At 36.2% G+C, this 21,007-nt stretch overlaps 1 protein-coding gene across 7 annotated transcripts in view; it reads left to right on the top strand.

The window, feature by feature from the left end:
* Positions 1 to 21,007, top strand: part of HERC4 (HECT and RLD domain containing E3 ubiquitin protein ligase 4) — a 159,944-nt gene that overhangs the window by 84,402 nt on the left and 54,535 nt on the right. For 6 of the 7 annotated variants that reach the window (XR_016388057.1, XR_016388056.1, XM_022590698.3 and 3 more), the window contains 3 exons: positions 8,003 to 8,122; positions 17,171 to 17,194; positions 19,606 to 19,704. Coding sequence is in view for 5 of the 7 variants with exons in the window: in XM_022590698.3 (XP_022446406.1) it covers positions 8,003 to 8,122; positions 17,171 to 17,194; positions 19,606 to 19,704 (243 nt within the window). In the remaining 2 variants the exon portion in view is untranslated. The remainder of the gene's footprint in view (positions 1 to 8,002; positions 8,123 to 17,170; positions 17,195 to 19,605; positions 19,705 to 21,007) is intronic. The other variant, XM_022590699.3, reaches the window with a different exon arrangement.

Raw genomic sequence — 21,007 nt, 5'->3', positions numbered from 1 at the left:
CATGAGGAAACTGAGTTCCTGTTTGAAGTTGTTACATACTCAAAAGCAGGGTAATAATGTTCCTGTTTGAAGTTGTTAAATACTCAAAAGCAGGGTAATAACGGTATCAGTTTCATAAGCATCTCTTACTGGGAGTCCTTAGGACAATCATTTATCTTTCTTTTACCTCTTACATTGGAGAAAACTTTACTTGATCCTAATCTGTCATAGATGACTGTGGATATTCACTATCAGAGATGATTCATTTTCATCTTTAATGGAACCTAAATTGCTAATCAGAGATTTGTGTTTTTGAAGACACCTTATGTCTGACAACTGTGTATATATTTCTTCTCTCTGCTCCATGGTTAAGAATTAGGAAAAGTTTCTCACACAATTTCCTTCTTGACCTAATCCTGGAGCAGGATTAGGAACTATAGAACTGGACTCTATTTCCTGATCATTTCAGGATATATGAATGACTTGTTTCTCCCTTATGACATGTCCTTTGGGAAGCTTTGAATTAGAAATTATTCACAGTGCTCTAAATGGCATCACAAGAAAGATAATTTTGGTACCTGCTGTCAGGAATGGATGTATTACCACATAAATGAGTTTGCTCTCAAGTAATTGTGTTATTTAGTAGTTTCTGAGTTTTCACACAGTACCTTATAGAGATATTAATAATGACAAAAGAAAAGACTTACTTTGACTAGCCTAAGTGCTACGTATCATGTTAATCTTCTAAGTCAGTGATTTTCAACCCCCCCCTTCTTTTTGCAAGGAACCCTTAAATAAACCCAAACATATAAGACATATGTATACTACCATATACCACCTCTGAACTCACATTTATAAATCAGAATACTAAATTGTAATTAAAATGTGAAATGTTATGATCAAACATACATAGATTTTATTTTGGGCAGTAACACTGATTGTATAGGTTGTTTTGAACTTCTACCATATGATTTCTTTTTTATTCATTTTACAGATATTTACTGAGTGCCTATTATGTGCTTATCATGGTACTAAACAGTAGTGATGCAGTGACAAGGAAAAGATGTGATTTCTGCCCTTGTTAAGATTATAAATGTAGGGACTTCCCTGGTGGTCCAGTGGCTAAGACTCCACGCTCCCAGTGCAGGGGCCTGAATTCAATTCCTGGTAAGGGAACTAGATCCCACATGCTGCAACTAAAGAGCCCGTGTGCCGCAACGAAAATCCCGAGTGCTGCAACTAAGACCTGGTGCAGCCAAATAAATAAATATTTTAAAAAATGCTTAAAAAAAAGATTATAAGCATTTATGATGCAGCATGGTAAGTGCTAGATTAAGGAAAATGAAGGGTGCTATGAAAACACATAGGAGGGCACATAACTCGGAAGAATTAAAGAAGACTTCCTGAAAAAAATAATGTCTTGTCAGTCTTACCTACCATACAAATGTATTTTTATATATATTTTTTAAACTGTTGATTTTATATGTAAATCTATATCCACGTCTTTTGGATTAGTCTTCTGTTCAGTGCCTAATTTCCCTATTTTTAAAGCAATATTAACTGATTTTATCTTTAGTTATTAAATCACTGTGTCTGAATTAACGATCAGCCATCATTTCCCACCAAGTCTTAAGCTTGACTGAAATTTGCTTGTTCCTGAACCAAACCTGATTTCTAAATTGTTAGTTTTTATTCTAACATAGAATTTCTTTTCAAAAACATATGTCATATCTGCAGGATGTAAAAACTGCAAACACTGGTTGCTATTGGTGAAAGAAAATTTACCTTTAAAAATAAAAAATATTCCAGATAAAGAAAAGTATGTATCAGAGGTCAGTGGCACATGAATCACTTTCAACAAGAGTCACTAAAACTTTTTAAAACAACTTTATTTATTTGTTTGTTTGTTTAATTAATTTATTTATGGCTGCTTTGGGTCTTTGTTGCTGCACGCAGGTTTTCTCTAGTTGTGGCGAGCGGGGGCTACTCTTCATTGTGGTGTGTGGACTTTTCATTGCAGTGGCTTCTCTTGTTGCGGAGCATGGGCTCTAGGCACATGGGCTTCAGTAGTTGTGGCATGTGGGCTCAGTAGTTGTGGCGCTCAGGCTCAGTAGTTGTGGCTCACGGGCTTAGTTGCTCCACGGCATGTGGGATCTTTCCCGACCAGGGCTTGAACCCCTGTCCGCTGCATTGGCAGGCATATTCTTTTTTTTTTTCTTCGGTACGCAGGCCTCTCACTGTTGTGGCCTCTCCCGTTGCGGAGCACAGGCTCCAGACGCGCAGGCTCAGCGGCCATGGCTCACGGGCCTAGCCGCTCCGCGGCATGTGGGATCTTCCCAGACCGGGGCACGAACCCGTGTCCCCTGCATCGGCAGGCGGACTCTCAACCACTGTGCCACCAGGGAAGCCCGGCAGGCATATTCTTAACCACTGCACCACCAGGGATGTCCCAAGCGTCACTAAATTTTTTAAGTGTCCAATGTAATACAAAAGTTAATGTATATATTTATAAACATAAATATTGGAGAGGGAAAAGCAAATGAGTTTTTGTGTGTAATTATTGGGTATGTTTTCTTTTTTGGTAGAAAGAGTTTGGCTGTAGGGCAAGGGTCTGAAGACTTTTTCTATGAAGGGCTAGATAGTAATATTTTATATTTTGTGAGCTGCGTGGTTTCTTTTACAGCTGCTCAACTCTATCTTATGTTTTTGATGCTATTGTAAATGATAATTAAAATTTTTTATTTTCTGATTGTTGCTAGTATGGAGAAATTTAGTTGAGTTTCTATTTTTAGTGTGGCAAAATTTAGTTGAGTTTTCACCTTGTACTCTGTGACCTTGATAAATCAATTTAGTATTTCTTTTATACATTAATTTGGATTTTTTATGTGCACATTCATGTTATTTTCTTGCCTTATTTTATTGGCTAAGACTTCCCAGTACAGTGTTGAATATAAATGGTTGCAGTGGACATTCTTGTCTAATTCTTCATCTTAGAAAGAAAGCATTTAATATTTTACCCATAAATATGATGTTAGCTGTAGAGTTGTGTTTTTGTTTTGTTTTCTTTTAAGGTGGGCTTTATCTGTTTGAAGAAGTTCCCTTCTATTCCAGGTTTGCTGAGTGTGTTTATTATGAAGGAATGTTGAATTTTGTTAGATACTTTTTTCTGCATCTATTAAGATGAACAATTATTTATTTTGCTTTTTTTCTGAAATTTAGTGAAATTCATTTATATTTGAATGTTAAACCAGTCTTGCATTCCTGGGATAAACTCCACTTGGACATTTTGTATTATTTTATGTATATTGCTGGATTTAATTTGCTCGTATTTTGTTGAGGGTCTTATGTCTGTGTTCATGAGCAATGTTGACCTAGTCAGTTTTGTTTCTCATCAGCTTTTTAGTATCAGGGTTATCCTAATTCATAAAGTGAATTAAGAAATGATCTATCTTTCTCTGTTTTCTGAGTTTGTTTAAGATTGGTATTATTGGGACTTCCTTGGTGGCACAGTGGTTAAGAATCCTTCTGCCAGTGTAGGCGACACGGGTTCAATTCCTGGTCCGGGAAGATCCCACATGCCCGTGGAGCAGCTGGGCCCGTGCGCCACAACCACTGAACCTGCGCTTTAGAGCCTGCGAGCCACAACTACTGAGCCCATGTGCCACAACTAACTGAAGCCTGTGCACCTAGAGCCCGTGCTCTTCAGCAGGAGAAGCCACTGCAGTAAGAAGCCCATGCACTGCAACGAAGAGTAGCCCCCACTCGCCGCAACTAGAGAAAAGCCCACGCGCAGCAACAAAAACCCAATGCAGCCAAAAATAAATAAATATATAGTTTAAAACAAACAAAACCACTTAGATATGTCACCTCTTGGGAAAAAAAAAGATTGGTATTATTTCTTCCTTAAATGTTTGATAGAATTCACCAGTGAAGCTATCTTGGCCTGGAATTTTCTTTTGGGAAATTTAAAAATTTAATATTAAATTTAAAAAATAAATAGAGTGTAATTTATGTTTTCTGTTTCATATCTTTCCTTTCCTCTACTTGATTTGTCCTTAATTTGATCATCATTTTCCAGGCTCTTAAAGCTGAGGCTTTTTTTGGGGGGGAGGGGGGTGCTGTGCCATACAGTGTGTGGGATTGAACCCCAGGCCATGGCAGTGAAAGTGCTGAGTCCTAACCACTAGACCACCAGGGAATTCCTGAGCCGAGGCTTATTAGATCATTGATTTTAGACCATTTATTCTAACATCATTTAATGCTATAAATTTCCTTCTATGCTCTGCTTTACCAGAATTCCACAAATTTTGATGTGTTTTTATTTTCATTAAGTCATCTCTGAGTCTGGCTCTGTTGATTACTTTGTCTCTAGACTTTTTTATGTGGTCTTTGTTTTATTTACTTATTTGCTTTTTGATATGTGTCACAATTTTTGGTTGTCTGTAAAATAGTAAACGCTGAAGTAATTAGATTTAAATCCTGTATGTGTATACCTCTTATGTGGTTGTTAGTGTAGGGATTTAAGCCAATCTAATCTGCAGTTGAACTGGAATTGAGTTTTTAGTTTGCTGTAGTTAACTTCATTGCACTGGAGACCTCAGATTCCTCTAATATTGTCTGATGCTTAAGGTGAAGGTGAAATGTCAAAGATTTCTTCTCAGTGTTTGTGCTTCACTCTGCATGCCTGCTCCAAAGAGGGATTTCTCTCCCCACTTTTGCCCCTCCTCAGTGGTGAGCTGGTGTTGCTTATTACTTAGTGCTTTCAAGATTGGTAGAGGAGAAGGGACAGAAAAAGTTCTTTGTTATTGTGGTATAGTGTTGGTCTTAGGTAGATAGCTGGGTGTGTACCAGGGTCTCGGGGATGGGATTTTCTCAGAGTTTCTGCTCCCACCGCCAGCAGTAGAGAGCCTCTAGCGCTACTGATACAAGATTCTGGGCTCAGGACAGTTCTTGTCCCCCTTCTTCCCAGGGATTGAGGATTTTTCCCCTCTTCCAGCAACATGGCATAGAATTTGCTTCCCCTTCCTCAGTGGCTTAAAGTTTTTGCTTTCTCTGTGTGAGAGAAGGATCTGGACAGGGTGGCAGGCCTTGTTTCTTTCTCACAGAGGCAGCCAATGCCTTGCACCACTGAGAGAGTCTCTCGATCTCCTGCCCTGTTTCCACTCATCCTCCTGGGCACCCAGTAGAGGTCTGTGGCAAGAGTCTATGAGTGAGTGCAAACTGTCTGAGGCTCCGGGGGTTTTATCCTCTCAAGTTATCCCATACTCAGCCTTAAGCAATTTCTTAGAATTTTAGCTGATTTCTTCTTCGCTGCTTGTATAACAGTGCTAAACTTCCTCTTGCTCTGCCATGGTGACCCATTTCTTTGGAAGTATCTGTCCATCCTTGGACTTCAGGTTACTTTGTTATCTTGTGACTTTAGCTCTCTGATGGATACAAGGAAAGTTTGGGGTAATTTAGAAATGTTTTAATTGCCAGTTTTCTAGGATTTTCCAAATATATTTTTGTTATTGACTTTTAGTTTATTTCTGTTGTGGTCAAAGAACATACTTTGTATATGTTGGATTTTTTTAATGATATTTATTAAGGCTTGTTATATGGTCCGGGTTATAATATATGTTAGTGAACATCCCATGTACAATTCCTGGGTAGAATGTTCTATTTTTTCTTTCCATTTTATTGGGATATAACTGACATATAGCTCTGTATAAGTTTAAGGTGTACAGCAATAATGATTTGACTTACATACATTATGAAATGATTACCACAGTAAGTTTACTCAACATCCATTATCTCATACAGATACAACATTAAAGACATAGAAAAAAATTTGTTTCCTTGTGATGAGAACTCTTAGGATTTACTCTCTTAACATCTTTCATACATATAACATACAGAAGTGTTAACTATATTTATGTTGTTTTACGTTACATCCCTAGTATTTATTTATCTTATAACTGGAAGTTGGTACCTTTTGACCCCCTTCATCCACTTCCCCCTCCCCCCACCCCCACCTCCGATAACCATAAATCTGATCTCCTTTTCTATGAGTTTGTTTTTGAAGTACAGTTGACCTATAACACTATATTAGTTCCTGGTGCAAAACATAATTTGATATTTCTATACATTTCAAAATGATTGCCATGGTAAGTCTAGTTGTCATCTGTCACCATACAAAGATATTGCATAATTATTGACTATATTTCCCACACTGTACACTTTCATACCTGTGACTCATTTATTTCATAACTGAAAGTTTGTACCTCTTTATCTCCTTCACCTGTTTCTCTCCTGCCCCCACCTCCCTCTCTTCTGGCAACGAGTTCAAGTTGGTTGAAACTGATGTTCAAATCTTCCTTACTTACTGATTTTGCCCTTCTTTTTTTTTTTTTGTAAATCAGTTACCAAGAGAGGGGTGTTAAAACTTCTAACGATGATGGTGGTTCTGTCAATTTTCCCTTGTATTTTGAAGCGCTATTATTTGGGATTGTCATGACTTCTTGATAAATTAATTCTTTTATCATTATGAAATGTACCTTTTTTCCCTTCTGGAGATGCTTGTCTTGAAATGTACTCTTAAGAGTAGCCTCCCAGTTGCTGCTTTCTGTTGGGGTGTTGTCCGTCCCTGTCCCCCCACCCCAAATCTCACTTGTGCTTTCATGGTTTAAGAGTTAGCCAAAGAGGTGGGGGGGATTTACATGCAGATTTTGGGACTTTGTCCTCAGGATTCCTTTCTGGGATTTTTCTTCCTCATTGTCTGCCATGTTGGCAGCTTCAATCTCACACTTCTCTGTCTGATAAAACTGTTGCTTTCTGCATGTGCTACATCCCCTACCCCTTATGCTGCTTTGGAAGTACTCCCATGTTAAAAAAAAAATGTGGTTCTCAACATGTGCTTTCCTTCTTTCAGAGATTGTGTTCATTCTTGTTTCTGCCTGCTTTGGGTTGATCTCCAGTGTTTTTAAATAGTTGTTTTTTTAATATACTGTCCAGAGATTATAACTGTTATTGTCAGGAGGATTAGTCTGATAAAAAGTACTCTGCCATATCCAGCACTAGAACTCTTCTAGTTTCTTTTAATTTGGAATAACCCCCACCTTTCGATCTCATTACCTTGACTTTTTGGAGAGTCCTGGCCAGTCTTCTTGTAAAGTTCCTACAATTAGGATAATTGTCTGTTTCCTTATAATGATGTTTAACTTGTTCCTCTTTTCCTGTATTTCCTATAAACTGGAATTTGAATCAAGGACTTGATTAGATTCAGGTTAGACATTTTCTTGGTTCACAGATAATGTCTGTACTTCCTGTTGCATTATATCAGCAGGAAAAATTTTTTTTTTTTTTGGCCGTGCTTCGAGGCACGTGGGATCTTAATTCCCTGACCAGGGATTGAACCTGCGCCCCCTGCAGTGGAAGCGTGGAGTCTTAACCACTGGACTGCCAGGGAAGTCCCAGCAGGAACATAATATTTGATTGTCCCAGTATGGGTGGTGGTTAGTTTGATCACTCAGTTAAGGTGGTGGTCTCCACTGTTAAGACTTGTTTTTCTTTTTGTAATTAGGAAGTAATTTTCTAGTATGGTGATTTGCACTGTCTTCATTTTTCACATCCTACCCAAATGTCATCCTCTTAGTTTATTATAATCAGATGCCACTATTGAGTGATGGTTAACAAGCATTAGCTATTCTTACTATTATTTAAGTCCCATTCCCAACCAGAAGACTTTATAGTTTCTAGTCTTTGTATACTATATATACTTATGGTACATATCTCCTATTGTGTGGTGGTTACATAAATATTTTTTAATGGATTTTGAGATACTAAATACAGATATCACATCTTATAAATCTTGGTGTTTCCCGTAGCACTTAACTAGCATTTTGCATATGGTAGGCACTCAGTAAATTATTCTTTTATAGGAAGAGAAAATATCTAAGAAGTCTCAATTCTATTTAAACATTTTTCAGTCTCTTTCTTAGGTACTGGTTAAACTTAATGTTAATTACATTTTTGTTTTTTGTAGGTAAATGAGAAAACTGGACAGATTATACAATATGATAAATTTTATATACATGAAGTACAAGAATTGATAGACATACGGAATGATTATATCAACTGGGTCCAACAGCAGGCCTATGGAATGGTATGTTTCCTGTTGCATTTTATGGTTTCGTTTTTATGTATCATTTGTTCTAATACAAAAGGAACAATTGTGTATTTTTGAAACAACAAAGCTTTTTCAGAGCTTTTATTCAGAGCTCATTTTTTAAATAAAAACATATTGCAAAGGAGCAGTTATATATTATACAGTATTTATAAGTAAGCATTCTGCTCTTATACCAAAGCCAAACCAAAGGACTAGATTACACTTTTCTACAGAAAAATGCAAATATGACTTATTTTTCTAAGTCTCATTTATTTTGCATGAGGTTGTCTCTTAATTCTCTAATGTTGAGGATACTGGAGTCTCTGATACTTGAACTCTAAGAACGTATTAAAATTGTGAGATCGGTGCCTCAGAACTACCAGAAGTGATTCTAGTTTTTATTTTTCCCCTTTTATGTGCTTAATTTGATTTCAGTTTTTTGGCATACCTCCACAAGTGCCACATATTTCTTTCCATGTGGCTAAGTCTCTAATAACTAGATACTTAATTAAAATAATAGCATAGGGACTTCCCTGGCCATCCAGTGGTTAAGACTCTGTGCTTCCACCGCAGGGGGTGAGGGTTCGATCCCTGGTCAGGGAACTAAGATCCCACGTGCCACATGGCCAAAAAAGTAAAAATAAAATAAAAATAAAACTAATATCATAGTCTTATAAAACTTTAGTCACACAAAATTTCAGTATAGAAATTGGTAAGCAGCTAGATATAAAACAGGTTTAGACTCTTATTTGCTAACCATTATAATATACTTAAGGCCAACTTTTCCACCCCTGAAGCAGGTAATTTAAGCAACATGCATGTAACAGTTCTAGGAAGGTGAATAGCCTTTCATTGCTTGCTAGGTACCAACTGCAAGCTCCTTGTGGATAGGCACTCTGTCAGTTTATTCACCAGTACTTCTTACAGTATCTCAAATATGTCTAGTAGGCACTTAGAAAGTACAGTAGTTTTTGAATGGCAGTGCAGTTAGTGCATGCTGTTTTAGGATGCTCTTACCTATAGGAATCAGGTCACTTCTAGTACATGTTTGCTTCCCTAGATACTTGGATCTGGATTGGGAGAGATTTGTTGATTTTATTTTTTCCTGCAGAATCACTAGGAGACTCAGTCAAGTTTACAAACATCCTACAGATTTATGTCTGCTCATTTGCATATTCAACAAATACTTATTAAGACTCTCCTTTGTAACAGGCATTTATTTAGGTATAAGAAATACAGTGATTAACCAGATGGATAAGGCCCTTTTCTCATGAAACTTATAATCTAGTGGGCAAGATGGATAGTAATCAAGTAAAGCAAAAAAAAAAAAAAGCTTATAATATGCACTATATAGAGAATTAAAATAAGAGAAGGTAATAAAGACAGGATGGTTTCTTGTGATTGGGTAATCAGAAAAGTCTTGTCTAATGAAGTATGATCTGTAATCTAAATGACAAAAAGCAGCCATGTAAGATCAGAGCAAAGAAAATTTCAGGAAAAATTACATCTACTAAAAGACCTTAGGTGAGAGCAAGCTTGACATGTTTGAAGAATAGAAAAAGGCCAGTATGGCTAAAATATGGGAATGGGGAGAGTTCTGGGAAAGGATCAGAGAAATGGGCAGGTGCCAGATCATGCAAGGTTTAGTAAATTAGGATCGGGGACATGGATTTTATCTGAAGTGTTATGTTAAGCCATTGGAGGGTGGTAAGCAGGGGGTGAATACTGTACAGTGTAATTTATATTCTGAAATAACCACTCTGTCAGCTTTGTGGAAGATAGAGTGAGGGGAATGGAGTAGATAAGGGGAGAGAAAATGATGGGTTTGACTAGGATTGGTAGTTGTATAGATGGAAGATGAAAATGGACTTGGGTACCTCTTGGAGGTAAGACGGCCAAGAATTGCTGATGGATATGAGATGAGGAAAGGAGAGAAATCAACAAAGGAGGTTAAGAGAGGTAGGAGGAAAACTAGGAGAGAGTTGTGGGAACCAAAATTGAAAAGTGAAGGAGAAACCATATTGAACGCTGCTGAGAAATAGGATAAAACCATAGAATTGATCAATGCATTTGGTTACGTGAAGGTCATTGGTAACCTTGATAATGCGTCTAGAGTAAGTATGCTTAAGAGAAATTTAGGGGTGAGGACAGGGAACAAAAGCCATAGGCAGTACTCTCAAGAAGTTCTGCGCTGAAGAGAAGGGAGTAAAAAAGTAGGGTGGTTAGCTAGTGTCAAGGGACAACAGTTTTTTAAGAAAGAAAATACTTGACCTCTGGAAAGCTTTGAATAAATATTTCCTTTTTCCTTACCTATTTAAACTAAAGCTCTCACCTAGATAAAGCTTTTCAAACTCTTCCTCCAGTGAACCCCTAAGACAGGAGAAAAAACATATTTCTTGAGGTTATTAATTTTCCCTCTGCAGGACTTGTGTGAAGTCTCATATTTTATCTTCAAGAGAATGCAAATTTGGGGCTTCATAAATATTTACTGCAGTGGGGTGGTGGTATGATGAATTAGGAGATTGGGATTGACATATATACTCTAATATGTATAAAATGGATAACTAATAAGAACCTGCTGTATAAAAAAATAAATAAAATTCAAAAATAAATAAATATTTACTGCAATATAAAAGGGATTAAAATTATTTACCATTGAGGAAAACTGATGATTCAGAAAATGAACTTTTTTTATTGAAAAACTTGCATGTAAACCCTGATACACCACCTAGATGCCCTAGGTCTTTGAGCAGTGTTTTTGAGACTGGAGTGATTATATAGACTCCTTTTAAAATAAAATAATTCCTTTAAGAAGCTTAGTGTTGGGCTTTCCTGGTGGTGCAGTGGTTGAGAGTCCGCCTGCCGATGCAGGGGACACGGGTTCGTGCCCCGGTCCGGGAGGATCCCACATGCCGCGGAGCGGCTGGGCCCGTGAGCCATGGCCGCTAAGCCTGCGCGTCTGGAGCTCACTTACCTTATTTACGATTATCTTATTTAAATATATACAAACACTAAACTAGTTCTAAACTCCTGGTACATAGCTTTTAAAAGAATTCTTAAGGCATAACAAATTGGTAAATTAATTATAACTCTACAAATTTAATAATCAAGTTAATATTTGATATGGAAGATGATTATGTTCTCTTGATCAGGAATCTCAGCTCACAACGTAAATATGATAAGGAAGGAGTGTGACATAAGAGCACCTAGCTTTATATCCCACCTCAACGTTTTCTTTTTAGTTTTTTTATTGAATATAATTCCTTGTGCTATACAGTAAATCCTTGTTGCTTATCTATTTTAATGTATAGTAGTTCGTAGCTGTAGTCCCCTACTCCTAATTTGTCCCTCCTCCCTCCTCCCCTTTGATAACCGTAAGTTTGTTTTCTGTTTCTGTGAGTCTCTTCTGTTTTGTATATCGATTCATTTGTATTATTTTTTAGATTCCACATGTAAGTGATATCATATAGTGTTTGTCCTTCTGTCTGACTTATTTCACTAAGCATTTCACTCTCTCCTGGAGAGTTATATCCTCTTGGATCACTGTGAATTAGATCTGATGTTCTTTGACATCCGAATTTTTATCTGGTATGTAGGTCATAAACTACTTGTATTCTGAACAAGTTAAGAGAAATGCCAGTCTAATAGGATTTTTAAGCTAGCTGTAATCTTGTGCTACATGGAAAAGCTATGGTTTGAATGTTTGCTTTTAAGCTTGGCAGACTTGTATCCAAACTCCTCTTGGTATGCATCTGTGATGATATCAAATTGAATTTCCTTAGGAATTCTTTCAGTGCTACTGTTTTCTGGTAAGAGGGAGACAGTAGAGGACCACATTCTTATTTCTAGACTCTCTAAGTTGATGTACTTGAAAATTGCCCTCTATTACTCTACTCTTTCAACCACATGTTTTTCCTTTCTCTCCATTTATAGACAGACTGGTATTGAATAGGTGGTTGTGGCAGTGGAAACTTGTTCTTTAATGTGCATAGTGGACTTAATGTCACATCTTAGAAATGAGAATCTAGAACGCGTGATTTGGGTTCTTCTAGTCTTCCGGAAATAGAAAGCTGACAATTTACTTTGAAGGTCTTTGACTAACTCTTAAGTAGTTTATTAATTTATATTATGACATCTGAAGGTGCTTCTTTCTTTGAGAGAGTTCAGATCACTTTCACATTTACACATAACACTAAAGACTTTTCCTGAAGCTGTTTAATAAAGTTTATGCTTGCATTACTAGTCTTAATACTAGGTTGAACATCATGTTGGCCCTGTAAGTAAAGTTAGTAAAGTTTTAAAGTGTCTATCCTAAAGATACTCATATGCTGTTTTGTGATGATATAAATGTGTATATGTGTATTTATGTGCACATAGACATATATACACACATATATGTACTTATATCTATGTATACAATGTACATATGTATACCATTATTGAACAGGAGTTATGATCTTGAAATAATTCCATTCCTTCATGTGAAAGTTTAAAATATTCCTTGATAGAAGATAATTACTATGAATTATAAGAAATATGTCTATAAATTGTATTTATATATATACACATATATTTTATATATATATACACATATATATGTAAAACTTTACCTTGTTCTAAACACTGCAAGAAAATTATTTTACCTTTATTATATATTACCTTTATTATATTTCTCTTTATGCCATAGCCTGTTGAGATTTCTTTCTCCATTTCCTTTCTTTCCCAGTCGAGGATTTTAAGAATCCATCAGGAATATACACCTTAAACTAACACAGTGCTGTATGTCATTTGTATCTCAGTAGAACTAGAAGGAAAAAAACAAAATAAAAAAGAGAACCCATCAGGTATATACTTTCCTGGTCTCTAAACATTAAAAACTAATTCTGTGAAATTCTTTGCATTCCTTGTAATATCCTCTTGTACAGCTGAGACTAACTTTTCACCTCATCCTCTTCCATTTTCCCATCCTGTTTCACCTGTTTCCCTTTTCATGTTTCCATGAAGTTTTTGCTTGATCCTCCTACTCCTGCTGGTTACTGTATAAGCTTCTCTGTTTTGATTGTTTTTCCAGACTCTGATATTAGGGTATGACATTTTTTCAGTTGGATTCCTTTTGCTTTTTATCTGTTTTTCTCCCTCTACAATAATTTCTTGGCAAAATAAAAGAGCACATGAGTTCTCTCTCTTTTTATCTTCTGCTATTTGATGTTTTTCTCCACTTTCTAGGTATTAGTCTCCGTTTATTTGCTTACCTCTTTTAACTTTGCTCTAAAATTGTTTATAAAAATACTTTAGTGGGGAATTCCCTAGCAGTCCAATAGTTAGGGCTCCATGCCTTCACTGCCAAGGGCCAGGTTTGATCCCTGGTTGGGTAACTAGGATCCCACAAGCTGCACGGTGTGGCCAAACACAAACAAAAGAAACAAAAAAACTTTAGTGGTTACAACTAAACTCTTTGCTCTTTTTTCTTCCCTTGCTTATACTTTTCGTTACTGTACCTATGTATCAATATATATCTAGTAAAAATTGATTAATTTAGAATAAAGTGTAGAAAGGTCTATGCTGAGTCTGTGCCTCTTATAATTACAAATCAAGTTAAGCATTTTTTAAAGTGCATATTCTCTTATTTCAAGAACTGTGTATGCCTATGTAAGACATGTCAGATACAAGTAAGTACTAATAAATACATTTGATAAATTGGTGACATTTTTACAGTCTTTGATATTACACTTTATATATTTTTTAAGTCATAAATGTTACTTCAGTATTAATTGTGCTGTGTTTGTAAATCATTACTGTATTTCTTCTGTGGCATTAAGATTTTGTACTTTAACTGCGGACAGTGCTGAGCTAACAACATGACATGCTCATCAGCAAACTAGGAAGATAGACTGACATAACAGCTAGGGAGACCAGCTTTGGGAAGATAGGCCAGTACTTAACTTTCTAGGTTTGAGTTTCTTCCTCATTTAATGAAATGAAGAAATTAAAATACATTTGTGTTCTTTAGTATTGCAATACATTTAATACTTGCAGTATAAACCTTGCAGCTATAATATTTCCCAGAAGGTTCATACTAGCTTTTTAAAGTTCCCTTGTCATTTTTAATGGCATTAATGTTTTGCAGACTCTTGGACTGATTCCTTATGCCTTGAATTACCAAGTTATATTGGTTTATTTTTCATTTTCTTCGTGTTTTAGAAGTATCTTTTTTTTTTCTACCTAGTCACCAACACCTTTCATATTTATTTGAATTACTTCAGTAACTTCGGTATCCTCTGTTTATACCTCCTCAGAATAATCCTATGTTATACCTTAAATAATGATGACACCAGCAATGATACAGTGTTTTGCCATAAGTAATTTGTTGAAACTAAAACATGCCAAGGAGTTGCATCTTTTTTGTCTGTAACTAACTAGAACTATCATTAACCATTGATGTTAAAAGCAGCCTTAGTGTAAGTCTGATTTGGACCATGAGACCCTGACTTTTGAACATTCCTTTAGGCCTTTCTTACTCAAGTTTCTAGGACATTGGGTAACTAAAATTAGGCATGCCTTGACCTAATTTCAGGGCCCTCAGTCTACAAACAGCCAACAGTTAGTGCTTGAGTATGTGGATGTGGAGCCACTAGTAGGTCACACATTGAATGATGTGGTAAATTTTTAGCAATAGACCTTTCATTGACCTCACGTATTTTGTAATATCCTGTCCGCACCCCCCACCACATTTTTTCCTTCTAAATTTTCCTTGGAAATACTACTTTGGTTCATTTAGACTTTCAGCTAATATAACAACTATCTTGCAACTCTAATATTTCCCAGAGGAGTTTATCCTTGCTTTTTTACATATTTACTATTTTTCTTTTTAAATGTTTGAGCTTTTGTCTTAGATCCTTAACACTTAAATTGAAATTTCTAATGATGACCTTAATATGGTTTTCCCTTTGATGGCTCTCCCCTAGGTAAATCATTTTGCCTGATATCTAATAGTCTCTTTTCCCAAGTTTTCCACATGTCCCATTATTTTTCATATTCCTTCTAGCTCCCATCTGTCTCTACCATCAAACTTTTGTTCTGTGTTAATATGGTTTAGTTACACTATAAATTATGACTATCTTATTGGCTTCCCAGTGCTAAAGGATATGCCTAGAACCTTTATCTTTTACATGTAGCAATAAAAAAGTGCATATATAGTAATGTTTCATTATTAAGAATAAGCTCCATCTTCCATGATACCAGGTATCAAATATAGTTTTCAAGCTGACCATAGGTAGTCAGAAAATACTGAAAGGTGTTTCTTTGCTTATTCACACCTTCTTAGCTGTGACAGCACTTTAAAAAACATCCCACAAGATATACTATAAAAGTATTTCAGTTGTTCCTGTTAAATTGCTTTAAATTAAACTGAGTGCAATCTAAAAGGGTTTTTCTGCAAACAGCTTGTAAATATATTCTTCTATTAACGTGCCCAATGGGGCACGTATATAGTGATAACTTGGTACTCAGAATTTTTTGAAAGAAGCTATTAATAATTACCTTTCTCAGAACAGGAAGTTAGAGTCATATTTTACTTATGCTTACACTGCTTTGGCTTTATTTAGCACAGTATAGTGAACAAACCCTAAGTGTTTGCTAATACCTTAAAACTTCCAGTGATACCCCTTGTGGCGTGCAAGAATTTAGCCAATTACAAAGTTAGAGGGAATCGTCCACACAAGACTGCCTTCACTTCTGATACCAATTGCAAGCTTAGAGGATTCCTAGAACCATTCTCAGGTTCAGTAATTTGCTACAAGACTTCACAGAACTAACTGGAAACTGTTATAGTGACGTCTATAGTTTATTATAGGGAAAGAGTACAGATTAATATGCCAAGGGAAAAAGTGCATAAGGGTAGAGTCTGAGAAAGGTACCAAAGGCTGAGCTTCTGTTTTCCTCTCCCTGAGGAGTCATGGACAAGTTATTTTCCCAGCATCCATCTGTGTCAATACTCTCAGGGTATTCCCAACCAAGGAAGCTCACTGGAGCCTTGGTGCCCAGAGTTTTTGTTGAGGTTCTATCACATACTGCCCATGTGGCTGACCTTTACTTTCCAGACCTTCTGGAGGCAGAACTGATAACCACATGTCCCAGAGCCTCCAGGCAAACAAAGATACTCCTGTCCAGGTATGACGTTCCAAAGTCCTGTGGATCATCTCCCAGTAGCTGAGGGCAAAATCAGACCTCTCTTTGGGTAAGATTAATTCCTCACTATACGAGGTGCCATCTGCAAATTTAGTAACATACTTTTGGAGATTCTAGTACTTTATTTGAGTCTATACCCTGAGAATATATGAAAGCTTTCTTCAAGAAAGTGTTGTGCATTTCTGTTCAATGCAGTGGTAAGCTTTCATTATAATTTTCATTATTATATCCTTCATAAATACCTCTTTCTCTCTTCATTTCTACTTACCAACCCCTATGCCCTGTCTTGTACTTTCTGTTTTAGCTAATTCAGTGTTAAAGAACGCTTAATATAAGATACTTGTGTTTCACTGGTTATTTCTGATGAATAAAAACAATTATGGCTTATTTTCTCACTTTCCACATAGCATTTTAATCTACTAAACACTTTTCAAATATTCTGTCAAGATTAACCAAGTCTTAAAATCTGGGGGATATTTTCTCCATTTTCCAGGTGGAGAGATTGGGCCATAAAATTATTTCTTCAAGACCAAGTTAGGCTTAGGATTAGTTTCCCTGTTCTGCCTAAATTCTGCAAATGGCGTAACTTAGTTGCTGAAACCAAATTTCATTATGTTCAAGCCTCAATGATTTTATGATCACAAGATACCTGAAACGAAGGTCTTATTACATTTATAGATATATCAGGTATATGTGGAAAGGGTAAGTTTTGTTGTAGATGTATTTTGGTCTACTTCATTAATTCAGTATTCTGCTATAGCAAAATAAATGAAATGCTGCTTTGAATAGAAGTAGTTAAATTTGGACACTAACAATGCTCTTTCCTCATTACTGTTACGTTCTGCACTGCTGTCTTAGGATGTCAACCATGGATTAACTGAGGTAAGTTTGGTGTAATAAAGTCTCATGTTCAGAGTAAGATATACTCTGTTTTGTCTTAAGTGATTGAAGACCCCAAAGTTCCTCTTTTTTGTGACTTTAAAACATATAATGTATATATACATATATATTTTAATGGGTGTATAGAACTTGCCCTGTATAACATTTCAGAGGAATTTTCTGAAGAAAATTAGACCCTCTGTTTTAGTTAGCATTACACCTATATATGATGCCTTTTAACAATGTTTGTCTTAAAATAGTTCCTATCCTCCTAAAGCCTTCCAGTATAAAATTTACGGTGTCCTCAGAATACAAAAAAGCAAACTTATAAAATTTCACAAATGCCTACCAAGAAGGCAGAAAATGTTTTATGTTAGAGAAGTAGAATGATTTTCAAGTTTTAAACTAATAATTGACACTCAAAATGGCCATAAAATAGAATAAACTTTCAGTATGGTCATCTCCCTCACTTTGTTTAATGTACTATCTTAATATATAAAGTTCTGGCACTTTGGCTTACATAATCAACAATCCTGAGCCACCTTTTTAATACCTGGGAATGTTGTATTATACTTCTGTTATAGACTTCAGGTTTTGTTGTTTGCTTTGCTTTTTTCACAGCACTTGAACCAATGAAGCATTTAGAAGTAGGTTTAAACTATGGGCCTGACATTGTTTGCTTCCTCATCCTCAAATAGAAGTGGCACATAAAATTATGAAATCAAAGAGTTTTGGAGCCAAAGGGGACTTTAGAAATCATCTCAGTCTTTTAGAGTTTCAGAGTAGTAAAAAGACTTTCTATCATCCATAGCTAGTTAGTGACACAAATACAGGGTGGAGGGTAAACTTGTCATATGAGAAATAGCCAAGAATGATAAGTTACTTAAGGGTTAATGTCACTCAGCATATTGTCTTTCATGTTGAGAACAACAAGTTGATAGTCTTGTGTTCTATACTGATTGGGCACTATTGAATTATTTCTTTGTTTTTGATGGCCATAGTTGAAAGAGGCTTAGACAAATTGAAATACATTTAAAAGAAGGTTATTGGGGATTTCCGTGGTGGTCCAGTGGTTAAGACTCCATGCTCCCAATGCAGGGGGCCCAGGTTCGATCCCTGGTCAGGGAACTAGATCCCATGTGCCACAACTAAGACCCGGCGCAGCCTAATAAATAAATAAATAAAATAAAAGAAGGCGGTTGGGATGGAGTAGAGCTGGAAACCATATTATTTTCAGGATGGTTGGAAAAACTGGGCATGTTTAGTGTGGGAAAAAGACAACCTAGGGAGAGCATGGCAGCACGAAGTATCTAAACCATATAAACTTCCCTGCAGGGGCAGAATGAAGACTGAAATAGAAAGCGAAGTGATGTATAGAAATGCAGATTCAGACTCAATATAAAGAACTTTCTAAGAACTTAAAAAGAAGAGGATTGTTTCATGGTGTATTAAGTCTTCACTGGAAGCCTTATAATAAGAAGGGGCTCTGTGTCAAGGCTGGCACAAAAATTTTGCTTTGTTGGGTATATGGTAGTATAACATCCTCCAACTGCAAGATCTGTGACTGGCAATTCATAGCTCTTTGTATTTTTCTGCCCTGTTAAAAACTTAGCAATCAATCACTATGTTTTACCTGCTAGGATACATAATTGTCGATAAGGTGACTAATGTCTGATAATGGTAATAATAGATCAGCTATTATTGATCAACTTTGAAGATTGACAGAAAATAATAATACTAATCGTGCTTATTTTGTAAGTTAAATGAATGAACAGATTGTTGGGCTTATAATAGTGTTGTCCCCCTAATGACCTGGCAGTAAATATCTGTTGAATGAATAAGTAGATTGCTTATCATTGGCCTCACTTGCTAGAGTAGCCCTAATATATAAGAACTGGGAACTGTATTTAACATAGGAGCCCCACATTTAGAATAAATTTGCAGCCTAATTCACTGAAACTTGGAGTTCAGATGTTAAGCAAAAGATACCTGTAATTTACAATTTTATGGATTCTCAAGTATACAGTTATCTCCTAAAATTAGGAATTAGGGTTATTCCAATGCCTCATCTAATTATCAGTAAAAATTCTATATTCAGAAATAAGCCACATTTTATGTATGGACACCAAAGGGGGAAAGTGGTGGTGGGGGGGGGCGATGGTGTGATGAAGTGGGAGATTTGGGTTGACATGTATACACTAATATGTATAAAATGGATAACTAATAAGAACCTGCTGTATAAAAAATAAAATTAAATTTAAAAAAAGAAATAAGCCACATTTTATTTATAATTCCTGAATGACACAAAAGTGAATAAACCAAGAATATGATCAACTTTACACAAGAAATGACAGTACCTACAAGAAGTAAGTTACAAACCAGTTTGTACTAATAAGCTAATTTTTTATTTCTAGTTGGCAGATATCCCTGTTACAATCTGCACATATCCATTTGTATTTGATGCCCAAGCAAAAACTACTCTGTTACAAACAGATGCAGTCTTACAGATGCAGGTAAAATATTGTATAGTACTAATTTAATTTGAGAGTAGTGTTTGAATTGTTTCTCTGGTGTTTTTTTAAAGTATTTGAAATATCTTTGGGGATATTTTGTACCTTTGTGGTCTGTCTTTTGCAAAGCTACTTTTACGGGCTTCCCTGGTGGCGCAGTGGTTGGGAGTCCGCCTGCCGATGCAGGGGACACGGGTTCGTGCCCCGGTCCGGGAAGATCCCACATGCCGCAGAGCGGCTGGGCCCGTGAGCCATGACCGCTGAGCCTTGTGCGTCCGGAGCCTGTGCTCCGCAATGGGAGAGGCCACAACAGTGAGAGGCCCACGTACCGCAAAAAAAAAAAAAAAAAAGCTACTTTTACCAAAGTACCTTTGGTACCTATGAAGAGGGCTGTTGCATGTGAAATGTGTATTCTTATGAGGGATACTTATATATATTTAAAAGGACATAGAATAATTTAGATTTTTATCATTTTATATTTAAAAATGGTATAATCTTCTTTCATTATAGAAATATACAGTCTTTATAAACAGTTTGACTAGTTTACTTGATAAAATGGTTTGTTTCAAATCTTGCTTTATTATATATTCCCTATTTATATACTTGGTAAAAGATGAAAATCAGTAGAGGTGAGGTGATGTTAAAAAGTAGGAGGCATTTGATCGGTTGTTAGGAGGAGGGTATGAACATTTTAGTAATAAATAAGGTACTTTCCTGAGGTTGGTCATCTCCTCTTCCTCCTCCCCACTGTCCTTCCCCTCCGCCCCCCCACTTTAAGCTGAACATTCTTTCCTTTATAATGAGAAATTTTAAAACTAGTTTACATTATGACCGTGAAGGACTACAGTAGGTTTGCTTTATCATTTGAACTTGTAAATTTAAAAGTTTTTGAGTTTCTTCCTCTGGTATAGAATATCAGACTATAGAGGCTGAGGACTAAGGATGAGATGAGACCTTGAGCACTTAATATTCTAAAAATGCTTTTTAAAATTACCCCTCCCCCAATTTTGATGGCAATTTTTATTCCCTTAAAATAAATGCGTTTACTATTCTAAATTCTTCCATATATTTAAACAGTAAATAATAGTAGGAGGAATTTTAGAGATGTGCTTATTTCCATTTTCATCAACAGAAGAAATAAATATTTTTGTAGGATTCTATACTAACAGCTAGATTGCTAGTTTTTTAGCAATCTTTGTTAAACGCTAAGTTAATCAGGACTTCCCTGGTGGTCCAGTGGTTAAGACTCTGTGCTCCCAATGCAGGGGGCCGGTGTTCGATCCCTGGTCAGGGAGCTAGATCCCAC

Source organism: Delphinapterus leucas, chromosome 16 (genome assembly GCF_059928025.1).
Source record: "Delphinapterus leucas isolate spDelLeu-1000000601 "Yukka" chromosome 16, BTC_Dleu_Yukka2, whole genome shotgun sequence".
NCBI classification, from domain to species: domain Eukaryota; kingdom Metazoa; phylum Chordata; class Mammalia; order Artiodactyla; family Monodontidae; genus Delphinapterus; species Delphinapterus leucas.
The sequence above is the reverse complement of the archived record's forward strand: the minus strand, read 5'-3'. Positions and strand labels throughout refer to the sequence as shown.